The following is an 18,046-nucleotide window of genomic DNA, read 5'->3' as shown; positions in this document are numbered from 1 at the left end:
AAAGTCACTGTATATGTGTGAAAAAGAAAAAGTGTATATCATGGCTAATGTGATTTATGGTGTGAAAAATAAAAAATTTAAAAAAAAAGAAAACAGGATTTCTGGTCTATTTAAAAACTGCTGCAACTTCTTTTTTGCATTAATTAATCTTATTTGTACAATAGATGGTCTTGTTTATCAGTTTCCTTCTACCCCTAAATCCACCTGATCACGTTCGTCTTGCTGCATTAGACTTTTTGGGATCAATTGGAAAGACCATCATGTCAACAGAAGTTCAGGTACGTTAATTTGTGCTCTTAAAAAAAAAACAAACAAGATCCAGACTATTTGGAAAAAGTATTTTACATTTCATTTTCTCTCCAATATTTAATGCCATTTTGATCCCGTAGGGTGAAAACTCTAATTGCTGCAAAATAAAACTCTTATTCAGTACCCAGTTCCTTTCTTGGTTACTGCTGAGACAATGAATACTTGTTTGCGGTCAAATTGTGAACATGCACCATACCCTTAAGCCAGTTTGTGACCCACCTGGCCCAGTTTTTCTGTTTGCTTCCTTCACTGTTCCTTTTGTGGTCACACAGGTGCAACTATTCTCCAGTCCTTGCTATTGAGGCTGTCCTTTGAAACGGAGCAATCAATCCATGAGCACTAACTCTGTCTCAAATAGCAGATCTAGAGGTCCAGTCTAGGGGTTGAATTTACATAAACTTGCATCATTGCGTCCTCATAGAAATTCTGGATTCCTCTCTTGTATTGAAGTACATATATCTGGCATATTTTTCAATCTTCAGTAAGCCTTCAAACTTCTCCATGGTCAGTGAAGATCATTAAGCATGTGAGAGTTGAAGTGCAAGTCTAGATTAGATTTGAGGTAAAAGGTAAGCATCGAATTGAACCAGTCTTCTCCAGCAAAAGTTAATTAAATTATGTTGGTTTTATCACACTTGGAGTATTGTGAGCTGTTTTGGAAACTTTTAATGATAAGAAGGATGTCATTAAGCTGAAATGGGTGTGGAAAAGATCCACAAGGATATTTCTAGAACAAAAAGACTTGAGTTGTAAAGAGACTGGATTAAACTGTGGCTTTTTTTTCCCTCGAGCATGCAAGGCTGAGGAGTGACTATATAGTCATGAAAGGCAAAGATAAAATGAATAGTTAGTATATTTTTTCCAAGACAGGAGAGCCCTAAACTAGAGTGCATAGGTTTAAAATGAAAACCATAGAACATCACAGCTTAGAAAACAGGCCCTTCGGATCTTTTAGTCTGTACCAAACTATTATTCTGTCCTGTTCCACTAACCTGCACCCAGTCCATATCCCTCTATTCCCCTCCCATCCATTTACCTATCGAAATTTTAATTATGTTAAATATGAGCCTGCATTCACCATTTCAGCTGGTAGCTCGTGCCATACTCCCACCGTTCTGTGTGAAGAAGTTCCCTTTAATGTATCCCCTAAACTTTGCCCCTTTCACCTTTAACCCACATCTCCTGCTTTGTATCTCATCTCGCCTCAGTGGAAAATTCCTAGTTGCATTTACTCTGTCTATACCCATTATAATTTTGTACACCTCTATCAAATCTCCCCTCATTCTTTTACATTCCAAGAAATAATGTTCTAACCTGTTTAACCTTTCCCTCTAACTTAATTCCTCAAATTCTGGAAACATTCTAGTAAATCTCTGCACTCTTTCAATCTTATTGACATCCTTCCTGTAGTTAGGTGACCAAAACTGCGCACAATATTCCAAATTTAGGCTCACCAATGTCTTGTAAAACTTTACTATAATTTCCCAACTTCTATACTCAATAATTTGATTTATGAAGGCCAATGTGCCAAAAACTCTCTTTACGACCCTATCTGCCTGTGATGTCACTTCCAGGGAATTCTGTATCTGTATTCCCAGATCCTTCTGTTCCACTTTGGTTTGTCCTTCCAAATGCAGCACCTCATACTTGTCTGCATTAAATTCCATCTGCCATTTTACAGCTGGTCCAGATCCATCTGCAAGCTTTGAAAGCTGCCTTTGCTGCCCACTACACCTCCATTCTTTTGTGTCATCCAATTTACATTATCATCTAGATCATTGATTTGGATGACAAACAACAATGGACCCAGCACTGATCCTTGAGGCACACCTCTAGTCACAGGCCTCCAGTCAAAGAGGCAATTTTCCACTACCACTCTCCAACTTCTACCAGAAAGACAATGTTGAATCCAGTTTACTATTTCTCCATGAATACCAAGCGACTGAACTATCTTGACTGAACCTCCCACCCCCCATGTGGGTCCTTGTCAAAGGCCTTACTAAAGTCCAGGTAGCCAAACATGACCCTCTCACTTTTCCTCTATCCTGTCCTCTTATCATATCCAATTAACACCTTTTGTCTATTGGCCTGTACTCGTTCCCCTCCCATTCTTCCTTTCTCATCAGGCTTTTAATATAGACTGACTGCTTTTTGCTCATACCTTGAAGAAGGGCTCGGACCCAAAATGTTTGTAATATATCTACCTCCTCCTCCTCTTTATAGAAGTTCCATGACCTCACTGCTTGTTGCTTCACTTCCCTAGACTCTGTGCCAGTTTTCTAAGTAAATACAGATGCAAAAAAATCTCTTCTGGCTCCTTACATAGCTAACCCCTCTGACCTTCAAGAGGACCAATTTATAACCTTACTAAATATACTTACTTAATATACTTGAAAATGCCTGTAGGATTTTCCTTCACCTGTTACCAAAATAACCTCAAGTCTTCTTTTAGCCCTCCTGATTTCTCTCTTTTTTCCTTCACTTTTTTTGTACTCAAGTACCTCATCTCCTCCTTGTTGCCTTTACCTACTAAACACCTTTTTATTTAAAAAAAATCAGATCCACAATATCTTTCAAAAATCAAGGCTCCTTAGAGGAAAATAAAAATTCTGTACTCTCAAAATTTCACCTCTGAAGGCCTTCCACTTACTGAACACATCCATGACAGAAAACAACCCAGCCGAATCCATGCTTTCTAGATTTATTTAAATTTTTAACATTTAAATTTAGACATATTGCATGGTAACAGGCCATTTCGACCCATGAGCCCGTTCCTCCCAATTAACCTACAACTGCCAGAATGTTTTGAAAGGTGGGAGGAAACCGGAGCCCCAGAGGAAACAGACACAGGGAGAACATACAAACTCCTTACAGTGTAGGATTCGAACCCTGGTCCCAATCACTGGTACTGTAAACAGTATTGCACTAACTGTGCTGCCCCAATCCTTTCTCATTTCCTCAAAATTGGCCTTTCTCCAATTTAGAATCTCAATCTGAGGACCAGATCCATAATTATCTTGAAACTAGTGGCATTATGATTACTGGACTCTAAGTGTTCCCCTCCACACATTTGTCCCATCTAGTTCCCTAATCAGAGATCCAGTATTGGATTTTCTCTGGTTGGTACCTCAATATTTTGATTTAGGAAACTTTCCTGAACATGTATGCCAAACTCTAAGCCATCCCTCCCTTTTTCAGTATGAGAGTCCATATGGGAGAGGGGAAACATTTTCATAGAGGGAGTGTATGGAATGAGCTGCCACAGAAAGCTGTAGAGACAGCAAGTTGTGATGTTTAAAAGACATTTAGATGAGTACATGGCTGGGCAAGGTTTTGAAAGATATGGGCCAAACACAGTCAAATGGGATTAACTCAGATGGACAACCTGATTGGCTTGCACAAATTGAGCTAAAGGGCCTGTTTCCATGTTGGTTTGCTCTGATTCTTTGAGGTTTCATTTCTTATTGCAGGGTACAGTCCTTCCAAAACTGCCTTGTATCTTTGCTCTCCTTCTGGCTGACCAGTCCTGGCTAATTCTTCAGCATGCACTGCAACAATTTACACAGTTTGCTGAGGTAACATTGCAATTTATCTAATTAATATTCACCATAATCATGCAACTTGACAAGGTAATTTTCAGTCATTTGGTGTCTAATACACTTCTTGTAATTTCAGCTGGGGCTACTATCATGTGATTGTTTATCCATAGCACCCTTTAACTTTCATTTCAGAACTTTTTTTTCCATCTTTCACCAGGTTTAACAATTTTTCAGTTGAATAGATGTGAAAACCATCAGTCTGTTATGATTTCAGAGTCCAATAATTTTATTATAAAAGATCAATCATGTTATTTATTAATTTATCTTCAAAACTAATAATTTCCAATGTGCCATGAATTAAAATGAAAAGGTAACCCAAGATTTGTACCAGAGTTCCATATTGTTATGTAATTTTTGGTATTCACAAAAAAAAGTATATTTTGAAATGTCACTGATTTCTAATTCAGTTAAATATAATCAAATGACTGGTTTCATTTATACTACTATGCCATGCTATTAAATCTTTAACATAAGTGAAAAGGGGGAGTCACGTGATGGAGTAGTGGCCGGTCAGGGAATTCCAGCCCTCTCCCGAAAAGTTTAAAAAAAAACACACAAAGCACAAAGGTACAAGACTAAAATTTATCATAAAGTAAAAATAAAGGTGAGAAGAAAATGGCAGCAAAGAGAAAAAAGTCGAAAACAACGGGAAGAAAAGAGGAAGAAAGAATGTCAGAAGAAGAAGGTGAAGGCCTTACCTGTCCGAAGAGGCCCGCCGCGGAGAGAGAAGCCCGCTCCCTCAGGTCAGTGGAAGTCCCGGGCTCGGGACTACAAAAATGGCTCACAGAGCCGAGTAAAAGTGCACAACCGCGCATGCGCGAGGAGTCGCGCAAGCGTGATGCGCATGAAAAAAAACACACTGACGGGAGGGGGGAACAGCTGCGGAGTCAATCTCCACAGCTGAGAGAGACACCTGCAGCACAGCAGCAGGTGCAGAACATAGACAATAACGACAACAAGAAAGAAGAGGGTAAAAAGAAAACAAGGAAGCAACAGATGGTCAATCCAGAGGAAGAAGAAGAACAGAAAGAAGTGGAAGAAGAAGAGAAAGGCAAGACAATGGATGTATCTTTTTTTAAAGAATATATGGAATCAGTGAAAGAATGGCAATTACAAGAATTTAATGAGATAAAAAGAAGAATTAAGAATGCAGAAGAAAAAATGAATAAAATGGAAATGGCCATGTCAGAGATAGGAAAAAGAGTGAAAAATATGGAAGAACGAGAAACAATTGTAGAAATGGAAGTAGAGGAATTAAAAGAGAAATTAGAAGAATCTAATAAAAAAGTTAAAGAGGCACATGAGCTGTTAGCTCAGAAGATAGATATAATAGAAAACTATAATAGAAGAAATAATATAAAGATAGTGGGCCTTAAGGAAGATGAAGAAAGCAAGAATATGAGAGAATTTATAAAAGATTGGATCCCCAGGGTCCTAGGAAGACCAGAATTACAGGAAGAAATGGAAATCATAGAACATTAGCCCCGAAACCACAACCGCAGCAAAAACCAAGATCCATTTTAGTAAAATTCTTAAGATATACAACAAGATGAAGAAAGTAAGAGAAGACAAAAAGCCATTGGAATATAAAGGTCAAAAAATTTTTTTCTATCCAGACATATGTTTTGAACTGAAGAAGAGGAAGGAGTTCAATACAGCAAAAACGATCTTATGGAAAAAAGGATATAAATTTATGTTAAAGTACCCAGCGGTACTTAAAATAGTTATTCCAGGGCAACAAAACAGACAGACTATTCTCGGATCCAGAGGAAGCAAGGAAATTTGCAGAACAACTACAAAACAAGCAGAGAGATGAAGACATGTAATGAGAGTAAAAATGACCACGAACTATATGTATGTGTGTAAAGGGATATATATGTGTGTGTATATATATATATATATATATATATATATATAGTGTGTATACATGAATGTATCCGTATTTAGAGGAAAATATATAGAGTATAGACAAGAATTAATAAGGGTGGGAAAGGGAATAGAGGGAATTAAAAGAGTGACCTTTGTTACATATGAAAATTGAAATCTTTTCTGGGGGGGGGCTGGGTGGGGAGGAGTTACGGTCACTGCAAAATCAGTTGACGTTTGCGAGTGAATTCGCAAATCCAAATGGAGAGGGGAGATGTGGTTGCCCGACAAGGGATAAAGGGCAACTCAGGAGGGGGAGGGGAGAATGGGGTTAAAGAAGTTTTAAATAGGAGAATAAGGAAAATGTTTGATGTTTTAGAAATGTTGTCTTATAAAGTGTTCAAAACAAGAAAGCAGAAATGGATAAGAAGGAAAGGTGATGATGGAGAAACGGAAGGGAAGATAAACAAAGTATGAAATGGCTACGCTGAACTATATGACTTTAAATATTAACGGAATACAGTTAAATTTACTGAAAAAAGAAAAAATTGATATAGCATTTGTGCAAGAAACACATTTAACTGAATCGGAGCACAAGAAATTAAAGAGAGATTGGGTAGGACACGTAACAGCAGCGTCGTATAATTCAAAAGCAAGAGGAGTAGCTATATTAATTAGTAAAAATGTGCCAATTAAAATAGAAGAGGAAATAATAGATCCAGCAGGGAGATATGTAATGATAAAATGTCAGATATATTCGGAGTTTTGGAATCTACTCAATGTATATTCACCTAACGAAGAAGATCAAAAGTTTATGCAAGATATCTTTTTGAAGGTAGCTAATATGCAAGGGAACATACTAATAGGAGGGGATTTCAACCTGAATTTGGATTCAAATATGGATAAAACAGGGAAAAAAATTAACAGGAAGAACAAAGTAACCAAATTTATAATTAAATCGATGGAAGAAATGCAACTTTTGGATATATGGAGGAAGCAACACCCAAATGAAAAGAAATATTCATATTACTCGGGTAGACATAAAACATACTCAAGAATAGACCTATTTTTGTTATCAGCTCGTATGCAAGATAGAGTAAGAAAAACAGAATATAAAGCTAGAATATTATCGGACCATTCACCCTTGATATTGACAATAGAGTTAGAGGAAGATCCTACTTGAAGGACAAATTAGGAAGCAGTCTGAGGTTACCAGAGGGAAGTAACTTTGAATATGTGATTACAGATACAATGATAATCAAAAGATTTATAACAAATATGTATATTAAACTGCAAGAAAAGGAGAATGAAGAAACAAATGGTAAAACTAAACAAAAATGGGAACAAGATTTAAATATAAAGATAAAAAAGGAAACATTGGAGAAATTATGTTCTGGAACGATGAGAAATACAATAAATATGAGGTTACGTATGATACAATATAACTGGATACACAGGCTATACATTACACCTCAAAAGTTAAATAAATGGGACCCAACAGTATCTGATAGATGTTTTCGATGTAAAAAAGAAATGGGAACAACAATTCATGCAATCTGGACATGTGAGAAAGTAGAAAAATTTTGGGAAGATCTAAACCAAATATTAAATAAAATTACAGAAAACAATATACCAAAAAATCCAGAGATCTTCCTCCTAAGTAACATAAAAAACGAAGAATTTGGAATTGATTTGGATGGTGCACAAAAAAGATTTGTTAAGATAGCTCTAGCCGTAGCAAAAAAATGTATTATGTCAACCTGGTAATTGGAAGATAATTTGAAAATACAACAATGGTATATAGAAATGAATAAATGTATTCCATTATAAAAAATAACATATAGTTTAAGAAATAATATTGAAATATTTGAACAAATATAGGAGCCTTACATGAAACGCAATAAAGAAAACCTACCGGGGACATTCACTACCTAAATTAACGAAAGAAGGAAATGAAAAGAATTGACTCAGTGGAATTTCTTGTTTATTTTTTATTGAATGACAACATTGTTTGACTGGTTTAATGTATCTTAGATTTTGTACTTTAAATGGATGGGGGGAGGTAGGGAGGGTGGGATGGGAGGAGGGAGGTGGGGGAGAAAATGACACTGAAAAGGAAAATGTATGTATCATGGTCAATGTGGTTTATGGTGTGAAAAATAAAAAATTTTAAAAAAACATAAGTGAAAAATTAGTACTAACCTTTCTTTCAGGAGACCTACCATGAGGAAATAGTCCCACAGAGTCTGGAGTCAGGGAACACAAAGGACAGAGTTGTAGGCTTCTTGAACAAGGTACAACAAAGGTGTTGATGACAGAAAAAATGGCTTTATTTCTTACTCAAAATTGCTTCATTATAAGACTAATTTGGTCTTAGTGATGTTATTAATGAAAATTGAGAAAAATTAAGTGTCTCAAAAAGATAAAAGATACAATATTTAAATTGTGTGTTTAAAATTGGCATTTTTGCTAAAGTCATTCCATTCCAAGATGCTCCAGAAAGTTTTCATCAGCCAGCTGTAAACCATTTGAATTATGTTGCCTTCCATGTTAAAATACAAGGTTTCTGGCTGGGAATGCAAGGTGGATAGAGAAGTTTTTAAGTGATGTTCCATTTTTAATTTGTACTAAAATTGGACCAGGATGCAAAACCATTCACAAAAACAGCAGTCAAGCCAGATGAATTAATTTCCTACAAATCAAGATTGTCTTATGTTACTAGCTCAGCTTGCTGTATTTTTTTTAATGGCCCAGTACCCAAAGAAATGGTCCAGCAATAATGCTTTATTCCTTAAACCCCCTTTCCTGCAGGCAATCACTACAGTTGAGAGTAAGGAATTACGAATGGAGAGGCTAAAACAAGAAAATACTGTTCTTGAGGCATATTTCAGTAACCTCAGTCAATGTTCCATGAGTGATCCTACCATCATCCAGGTATAGTTTCAATCCTTAAATGTTTTTCTCACAAGGTTTCTCCGCCCATTTGATGTTGAGGCTGACTGAGACTCACTACTACTTTATGTTACAATATTCAAATGGCTGAATGATGAATGTGTACACAGCTATTCCTTTTCTCCAATCAATCTCACTTGTACATTTCCTGAAGCATTTTGAGTAGATAACTTGATCCATATCTGTTTGTAAATTACAACTACTTTCCCTACCCTCAAAGAATACTGTTATTTAGAATAGACCACATGTATTCTTTGTCAATATATTAATGTCTAGTCAGCGTAAGTGCTAAGAAATGGTTGCTGTTGGGTCCATGACAAGGTGCTTGAAAAAACATGAGAAAGGTAGAAGACCTAATCCTCTGCATGCAACGACAACCACAGCATGCAATCTAAGTTGCAGTACTGCACTTCAACAAAGTGCAAGCACATGTCAAAATTTCAAATCTTATTTCCTCTGTTGAAGCAGAGTCCTGTCACCTGTTAAATGTTGCACAAATCTTCAACCTTTCATTTTTCAGCCACGTGCCAAGCGTGCAAGAAAGGAACCACCTGAGGAGGAGCAGTATGAGACAGCCTTGAAAGCAGCAGAGAATGCCTTTAAAATATTGCAGACTTTATTAAAACAGGAACCAACACCAGACTGGGTAACAGTCCGTTTACAAGCTTTGGAAGAAACTATAATTACTTTGAATAACTGGAGGAAAGGACACATATGAAAATTTGAATAAAATGCATTATTCCTCAACCACAGGAGGAATCTGTAATAAATAGCACACCTGGTCAGTTTTCTTCATGTCCATTAACTTTTTAAACCAACTTTGAAGGAGGAAAGAATGCATGTGGTAAGCATATTGCAACATGCTAATAGAATTAAGTTGGGAAATAATGTGCAGCATACCAATGAACATAGAACACTCCAGCACAGTACAGGCCCTTTGGATCACAATGTTGTACTGACCCATACTTTTTTTTAAAAAAGTACTAAACCGTCTCTACCCCATAACCTCTATTTTTCTTCCATCCATGTGCCTGTCTAGAAGTCTCTTTAATGCCCCTAATGTTTCAGCCTCCACCACCAACCCTGTCAAGGTATTCCAGTCTCTCACAACTCTGTGTATTTTTTTTTAAACTTGTCTCCCCTAAACTTTTCTCCTTTCACTTTGTACACTTCCCAAGGTGCCAGTTGTCCACCCTATCTATGGCTTTCATAATTTTGTAGACTTCTATTACATCTCCCCTCATCCTTCTAGGCTCCAAAAAGTTACCGTGCTGCTAACCTTGCCTCATGACTTACTTTCCAATCCAGACAACATCCTGGTAAATCTCCTCTGCACCCACTCCATAGCTTCCACATCCTTATAATGAGGTGACCAGGACTGAACACAATACTCCAAGTGTGATCTCACCAGCAATTTCTGAACCTCTTGGCTCTTGAACTCAATCCCAGTATTAATGAAGCCCAACATCTTATAGGTCTTAATTATCCTATCAGCCTGAGGAATGTATGGATTTGGACTTTAAGGTCCCTCTGTTCATCCACACTCTTAAATAACTGACCATTAACCCTGTACTCAGCCTTCTGGTTGTCCTTCCAAAATGCATCACCTCACACTTATCAGGATTGAACTCCATCTGTCACTTTTCAACCCAACTCTTCACCCTGTTTATATCCTTTTGTAACCCTACAACAACCTTCAGCACCATCCACAACTCCTCTTACCTTTGTATCATCTGCAAACTTGCTGACATATCCTTCTGCCTATTCATTTAGATCATATATAAAAATCACAAAGAGCAGGGGTCCCGGACAGATCCTCGCAGAACTCCACTAGTTACTGATCTTCAGGCAAAATACTTTCCTTCCACTACTACTCTGCTTTTGACATGCAAGCCAATTTTTTATCCACACAGCCAACATTCCATGGATCCCATACCTCATGATTTTCTAAACAAGTCTCTGCTAGGGGACCTTTTCAAATGCTTTACTAAAATCCATATGCCTCACATCTACTACCCTACCCTCAACTTCTTTTGTTACCATCTCAAAAAACTCAATTAAGCTTATGAGATATGACCTTCCCTTCACAAAGCTATGCTGACAGTATTGTAAATCACTTGGCACACACACACTGCAGGTGACATCTGCTGCATAGGAGTAGGTTGGAGTAATCTCATGTTTTTGTGAAGAGAATCAACATTAACTAGCTAGATCATAGATCATAAACTGCTGGAATGTCTGAGCTGCATTCCGTAGACTGAGTGGCATCTGCAGAAACTCAAACGTGCCAAAAAGAGTAATTACTGCTCTCTTTATCATCAAAGAAGTTGTCAGGGCAGGGATGGCCACCATGAACTGTCAGGGCAGGGGCGGTCAGTGGGTGCCGTCAGATTAGGGGCAGCCTGTGGGGGCGCATCAAGGCAAGGGGTGGCTAGTGGGAGGTGTCAGGGTGGGGGCCATCAAGGCAGGGGTTGTCAGGGGTGGCCAGTGTGGGCTGTGATTGCCAGCAGCTCAAAACGTGGCAGAGCAATGGCCTTCTTCCCTACTCATTATCCCTCATGCAACTAAAACTGTTCTGGGAAACAGTGGTTCTAGCTGCATGAGGGATTATGGGTAGGGAAGATAGCCATTGTACTGCTCTGTATTTATGACGAATGGCGCTATGGCATTGGTCACCCTGCCTTCATCGGCTCCAGAGGACACTACGAGACGCCCCTCCACATGAATGCGACGCAGGAGCAGCCTTTTCGGGTTGCTCCATGAAAGATGAGTTTATGTTTAACTTCCACACTTATGGTCAGCCTCCATGTGGAGGCCTAGCATGAAAGGGCCTAACATTCTTTCTTCTTTTTGCAGCATTTCTTTGGTATTTTCTTTCTTTATTAACTTTCATGCGGGGGGGTGGGGTGTCGGTGGGCTGAGGGATTTATAGTCATCATGTATCATAGATTATTATTTTTACTCTGTATTCCATTTTTTCTTTGTATTTGTTGATAACATGTTTGGCTTTAAAAATGTAAATAAAATATTCCAAAAAAAAAGACATGCCAAGGCCTTCTCATGCCCCCCTTCTAGCTCTCCTAAGTCCTTTTCTTAAGTTCCTTCCTGGCTACCAAATGCTTCTCATGAGCCCTTCCTGCTTCCTATATCTAATATATGCTTCCTTCTTCTTCATGACTAGTTGCCTCATCTGTTTTGTCACCACGGTTCCCTTTTCCTACCATCTTTTCCCTGTACCAGTGAGACAAACCTATCCTGACCCAACACAAGTGCTCCCTAAACTTCCTCCACATTAGTTCTGTGCTTTCACCCTTGAACATGTTTTCCAATTTAATGTCTCTAGTTCCTGCTTCTACCTATTGTAATTAGCCCTATTCCAATTAAATACTTTCCCATTTTGTCTGCTTTTATCCTTATCCATGGCTATACTAAAGCTCAGGGAATTGTGGTCACTCTCTCCAAAATACTCGGCCACCAAGAGGTCCAGCACCTGATCAGGTTCATTCCCTAGAATTAGATCCAGCATATCCTCTCCTCTCATCAGCTGGTCCACATATTCTGTCAGGAATCCTTTTTGAACATCTGACAAATTCAGACCAATCTACCCCACTTGCTGTCAGGAAGTATCAGTCAATATTAGGGAAGTTTGTTTTTTAAATTTTTTATTTTTCACACTATAAACCATATTGACCAAGATACATACAGACATTTTTTCTTAAATATATAGTGTCATTTTCTCCCCATTTTTCCCCCTCCCTTCCCTCTCTCCCTCATCCCTTCCCCATTTATTTGAAGTTCAATCGATAAGATACATTAAACCCGTTAAACAATGTTGTCACTTAATAAAAATAAACGAAATTTTACTGAGTCAGTTCTTTTCGTTATCTTCTCCTTCTGTCATTTTAGGTGGTGGAAGTCCATGGTAGGATTTCTCTATTGTGTTTCATATATGGCTCCCATATTTGTTCGAATATTGTAATGTTATTTCTTAAATTATATGTTATTTTTTCTTCAGCATGATGCTGAAACAAGCCATGAAAGACCTCAACAATGAAGACGCTGTTTACATCCGGTACCGCACGGATGGCAGTCTCTTCAATCTGAGGCGCCTGCAAGCTCACACCAAGACACAAGAGCAACTTGTCCGTGAACTACTCTTTGCAGATGATGCCGCTTTAGTTGCCCACTCAGAGCCAGCTCTTCAGCACTTGACGTCCTGTTTTGCGGAAACTGCCAAAATGTTTGGCCTGGAAGTCAGCCTGAAGAAAACTGAGGTCCTCCATCAGCCAGCTCCCCACCATGACTACCAGTGCCCACCCCCCCCCACATCTCCATCGGGCACACAAAACTCAAAAGAGTAAACCAGTTTACCTATCTCGACTGCACCATTTCATCGGATGCAAGGATCGACAACGAGATAGACAACAGACTCGCCAAGGCAAATAGCGCCTTTGGAAGACTACACAAAAGAGTCTGGAAAAGCAACCATCTGAAAAACCTCACAAAGATTAGAGTATACAGAGCCATTGTCATACCCACACTCCTGTTCGGCTCCGAATCATGGGTCCTCTACCGGCATCACCTACGGCTCCTACAATGCTTCCACCAGCGTTGTCTCTGCTCCATCCTCAACATTCATTGGAGCGACTTCATCCCTAACATCAAAATACTCGAGATGGCAGAGGCTGACAGCATCGAATCCACGCTGCTGAAGATCCAACTGCGCTGGGTAGGTCATGTCTCCAGAATGGAGGACCATCGCCTTCCCAAGATCGTGTTATATGTGAGCTCTCCGCTGGCCACCGTGACAGAGGTGCACAAAAGAAGAGGTACAAGAACTGCCTAAAGAAATCTCTTGGTGCCTGCCACATTGACCACCGCCAGTGGGCTGAAATTGCCTCAAACCGTGCATCTTGGCGCCTCACAGTTCGGCAGGCAGCAACCTCCTTTTTTTTTTTAAAATTTTTTATTTTTCACAAGATAAATCACATTAGCCATGATGTACACTTTTTCTTTTTCACACATATACAGTGACTTTTTCTCCCCCCACCTCCCTCCTCCCAAGCCACCCCCCCCACCCCCCCCCCCCTCATCCATTTTAGGTATACAATCTAGGTTACATTAAACCCGTCAGACAATGTTGTCATTCAACAAAAATACACCAGAAATTCTACTGAGTCCATTCTTTTCTTTCCTTCTCCTTCCATCAACTTAGGTAATGTTTGTCCCCGGTAGGTTTTCGCTATTGTATTTAATGTAAGGCTCCCATACTTGTTCGAATATTTCAATATTATTTCTTAAACTATATGTTATTTTTTCTAATGGAATACATTTATTCATTTCTATATACCATTGTTGTATTTTCAAATTATCTTCCAATTTCCAGGTTGACATAATACATTTTTTTGCTACGGCTAGGGCTATCTTAACAAATCTTTTTTGTGCATCCTCCAAATCAATTCCAAATTCTTTGTTTTTTATGTTACTTAGGAGAAAGATCTCTGGATTCTTTGGTATATTGTTTTCTGTTATTTTATTTAATATCTGATTGAGATCATCCCAAAATTTTTCTACTCTCTCACATGTCCAGATTGCATGAATTGTTGTTCCCATTTCTTTTTTACATCGAAAACATCTATCAGATACTGTTGGGTCCCATTTATTTAACTTTTGCGGTGTAATGTATAGTCTGTGTAACCAATTATATTGTATCATACGTAGCCTCGTATTTATTGTATTTCTCATCGTTCCAGAACATAATTTCTCCCATGTTTCCTTTTTTATCTTTATATTTAAATCTTGTTCCCATTTTTGTTTAGTTTTACCATTTGTTTCCTCATTCTCCTTTTCTTGCAGTTTAATATACATATTTGTTATAAATCTTTTGATTAACATTGTATACTGTAATCACATATTCAAGGTTACTTCCCTCTGGTAAACTCAAATTGCTTCCTAATTAATCTTTCAAGTAGGATCTCAGTTGGTAATATGCCAGCGCTGTATCTCCAGTTATATTGTACTTATCTCTCATTTGTTCAAAGGATAAGAATCTACTTCCTGAAAAACAATTTTCTATTCTTTTAATCCCTTTTTTTTCACATTCTCTAAAGGAAAGGTTATCTATTGTAAAAGGGAGTAGCTTATTTTGCGTCAATATTAGTTTTGGTAGTTGATAATTTGTTTTATTTCTTTCTACATGAATCTTCTTCCAAATATTGAGGAGATGATGTAATACTGGAGAAGTTCTACGTTGCACCAATTTTTCATCCCATTTATATAGTATATGTTCAGGTATCTTCACCCCTATTTTATCTAGTTCTAATCTGGTCCAATCTGGTTTTTCCCTTGTTTGATAAAAATCTGATAGGTATCTTAATTGTGCGGCTCTATAATAATTCTTAAAGTTTGGTAGTTGTAAGCCTCCTTGTTTGTAGCATTCTGTTAATTTATCTAGTGCTTTTCTCGGTTTCCCCCCTTTCCATAAGAATTTCCTTATTATTTTCTTTAACTCCTTGAAGAATTTCTCTGTTAGGTGTATTGGTAATGACTGAAATAGGTATTGTATCCTTGGGAAAATGTTCATTTTAATACAGTTTATCCTTCCTATCAGTGTTAGTGGCAGATCTTTCCAATGCTCTAAATCGTCCTGTAATTTTTTCATTAGTGGATTGTAATTGAGTTTATATAATTGGCCTAGATTTTTGTTTATTTGTACACCTAGGTATCTTATTGTCTGCATTTGCCATCTGAATGGAGATTCCTTCTTAAATTTTGAGAAATCTGCATTATTCATAGGCATTGCTTCACTTTTATTTACGTTTATCTTGTATCCCGACACTTCTCCATATTCCTTCAATTTCTTATATAATTCTTTTATTGATAGTTCTGGTTCTGCTAAGTACACTATAACATCATCCGCAAATAAACTGATTTTATATTCCCTGTCTTTTATTTTTATTCCTTTTATATTATTATCTATTCTTATCAATTCTGCTAGTGGTTCTATAGCTAGCGCAAACAATAAAGGTGATAGTGGGCATCCCTGCCGCGTTGACCTGCTTAAGTTAAATTGCTTTGATACATGTCCATTTACTGTCACTTTCGCTAACAGTCCCTTATATAATGCTTTAATCCAATTAATATACTTCTCCGGTAAACTGAATTTTTGCAATACTTTGAACAAATAATTCCATTCTACTCTGTCGAAGGCCTTCTCTGCGTCTAAAGCAACTGCTACTGTAGGTGCTTTATTTCCTTCTACTGCATGAATTAAGTTAATAAATTTACAAATATTGTCTGTTGTGCGTCTTTTTTTGATAAATCCAGTTTGGTCTAAATTTACCATTTTCGGTACCTGTTCTGCTAATCTGTTTGCTAATAGTTTAGCTATTATCTTATAATCTGTGTTTAGCAAAGATATTGGTCTATATGACGCTGGTGAGAGTGGATCTTTCCCTTGTTTTAGTATTACTGTAATTATTGCTGTTTTACCTGAATCTGGTAAGTTTTGTGTCTCATCAATCTAGTTGATTACATCCAGGAGGGGCGGTATTAATAAGTCTTTAAATGTTTTGTAGAATTCTATTGGAAATCCATCCTCTCCTGGTGTCTTATTATTTGGTAATTTTTTTATTATCTCTTGTATTTCTACTGTTCCAAATGGTTCTGTTAATTTATTTTGTTCCTCTATTTGTAGTTTTGGTAGTTCAATTTTAGTCAAAAATTCATCTATTTTCCCTTCTTTCCCTTCGTTTTCAGTTCGGTATAATTGTTCATAGAATTCTCTAAAGTTTTCCTTAATTTCTTTTGGATTATATGTAATTTGTTTGTCTTTTTTCCTTGATGCCAATACCATTTTCTTAGCTTGCTCTGTCTTAAGCTGCCATGTTAGGATTTTCTGCGTTTTTTCACCTAGTTCATAATATTTCTGTTTTGTCTTCATTATATTCTTCTCTACCTTATATGTTTGTAATGTTTCATATTTTATTTTTTTATCCGCCAATTCTCTTCTTTTAGTTGTATCTTCCTTCATTGCTAATTTTTTTTCTATGTTTACTATTTCCCTTTCCAACTGCTCTGCTTCCTGATTATAGTCCTTCTTCATCTTGGTTACATAACTTATTATTTGCCCTGTAATGAATGCTTTCCTTGCGTCCCATAGTATAAACTTATCTTCCACTGATTCCGTATTTACGTCAAAATACATTTTTAATTGTTTTTCAATAAATTCTCTAAAATCCTGTCTTTTAAGTAGCATGGGGTTTAATCTCCATCTATACATTCTTGGAGGGATGTCCTCTAGCTTTACTGTCAATATTAAGGGTGAATGGTCCGATAGCATTCTCGCTTTATATTCTGTTTTTCTTACTCTATCCTGCATACTAGCTGATAACAAAAATAGGTCTATTCTTGAGTATGTTTTATGTCTAGCCGAGTAGTATGAGTATTCCTTTTCTTTTGGGTTTTGTTTCCTCCATATATCCAAAAGTTTCATTTCTTGCATTGATTTAATTATAAATTTGGTTACTTTGTTCTTCCTGTTAATTTTTTTCCCTGTTTTATCCATATTTAGATCCAAATTCAGGTTGAAATCCCCTCCTATTAGTATGTTCCCTTGCGTATTAGCTACCTTCAAAAAGATATCTTGCATAAACTTTTGATCTTCTTCGTTAGATGAATATACATTAAGTAGATTCCAAAACTCCGAATATATCTGACATTTTATCATAACATATCTCCCTGCTGGATCTATTATTTCCTCTTCTATTTTAAATGGCACATTTTTACTAATTAATATAGCCACTCCTCTTGCTTTTGAATTATACGATGCTGCTGTTACATGTCCTACCCAATCTCTCTTTAATTTCTTGTGCTCCAATTCAGTTAAGTGTGTTTCTTGGACAAATGCTATATCAATTTTTTCCTTTTTCAGTAAATTTAGTAGTTTCTTCCTTTTAATTTGGTTATGTATTCCATTAATATTTAAAGTCATATAGTTCAGCGTAGCCATTTTATATTTTGTTTATCTTCGCTTTCCATTTTTCCATCATTACCTTTCCTCCTTTTCCATTTCTGTTTTCTTATTTTCAACTCTTTATAAGACAACATTCCTACAACATCCAACATTTTCCTTATTCTCCTATTTCTATCTTATTTATCCCCAATCTCCCCTTCCCCTCCTGAGTTGTCCTTTATCCCTTGTCGGACAACCACATCTCCCCTCTCCATTTGGATTTGCGAATCCACTCGCAAGCGTCAACTGATTTTGCAGTGACCGCTATTTCCCCCCACCCAGCCCCCCCCAGAAAAGATTTCACTTT

The 18,046-nt window shown here is 37.3% G+C and overlaps 1 protein-coding gene across 5 annotated transcripts in view; it reads left to right on the top strand.

Moving 5' to 3' along the window:
- Nucleotides 1-11,147, top strand: part of firrm (fignl1 interacting regulator of recombination and mitosis) — a 101,652-nt gene extending 90,505 nt beyond the window's left edge. For 3 of the 5 annotated variants that reach the window (XM_069938291.1, XM_069938287.1, XM_069938292.1), the window contains 5 exons: nt 165-278; nt 3,780-3,884; nt 7,988-8,068; nt 8,586-8,708; nt 9,247-11,147. In XM_069938291.1, coding sequence (XP_069794392.1) covers nt 165-278; nt 3,780-3,884; nt 7,988-8,068; nt 8,586-8,708; nt 9,247-9,444 — 621 coding nt within the window. In that variant the 3' untranslated portion in view covers nt 9,445-11,147. The remainder of the gene's footprint in view (nt 1-164; nt 279-3,779; nt 3,885-7,987; nt 8,069-8,585; nt 8,709-9,246) is intronic. The other 2 variants (XM_069938289.1, XM_069938290.1) reach the window with 2 other exon arrangements.
- Nucleotides 11,148-18,046: the final 6,899 nt, after the last annotated feature.

The sequence above is a fragment of the Narcine bancroftii genome, chromosome 5 (genome assembly GCF_036971445.1).
Source record: "Narcine bancroftii isolate sNarBan1 chromosome 5, sNarBan1.hap1, whole genome shotgun sequence".
In the NCBI taxonomy this organism is placed as follows: domain Eukaryota; kingdom Metazoa; phylum Chordata; class Chondrichthyes; order Torpediniformes; family Narcinidae; genus Narcine; species Narcine bancroftii.
The sequence above is the reverse complement of the archived record's forward strand: the minus strand, read 5'-3'. Positions and strand labels throughout refer to the sequence as shown.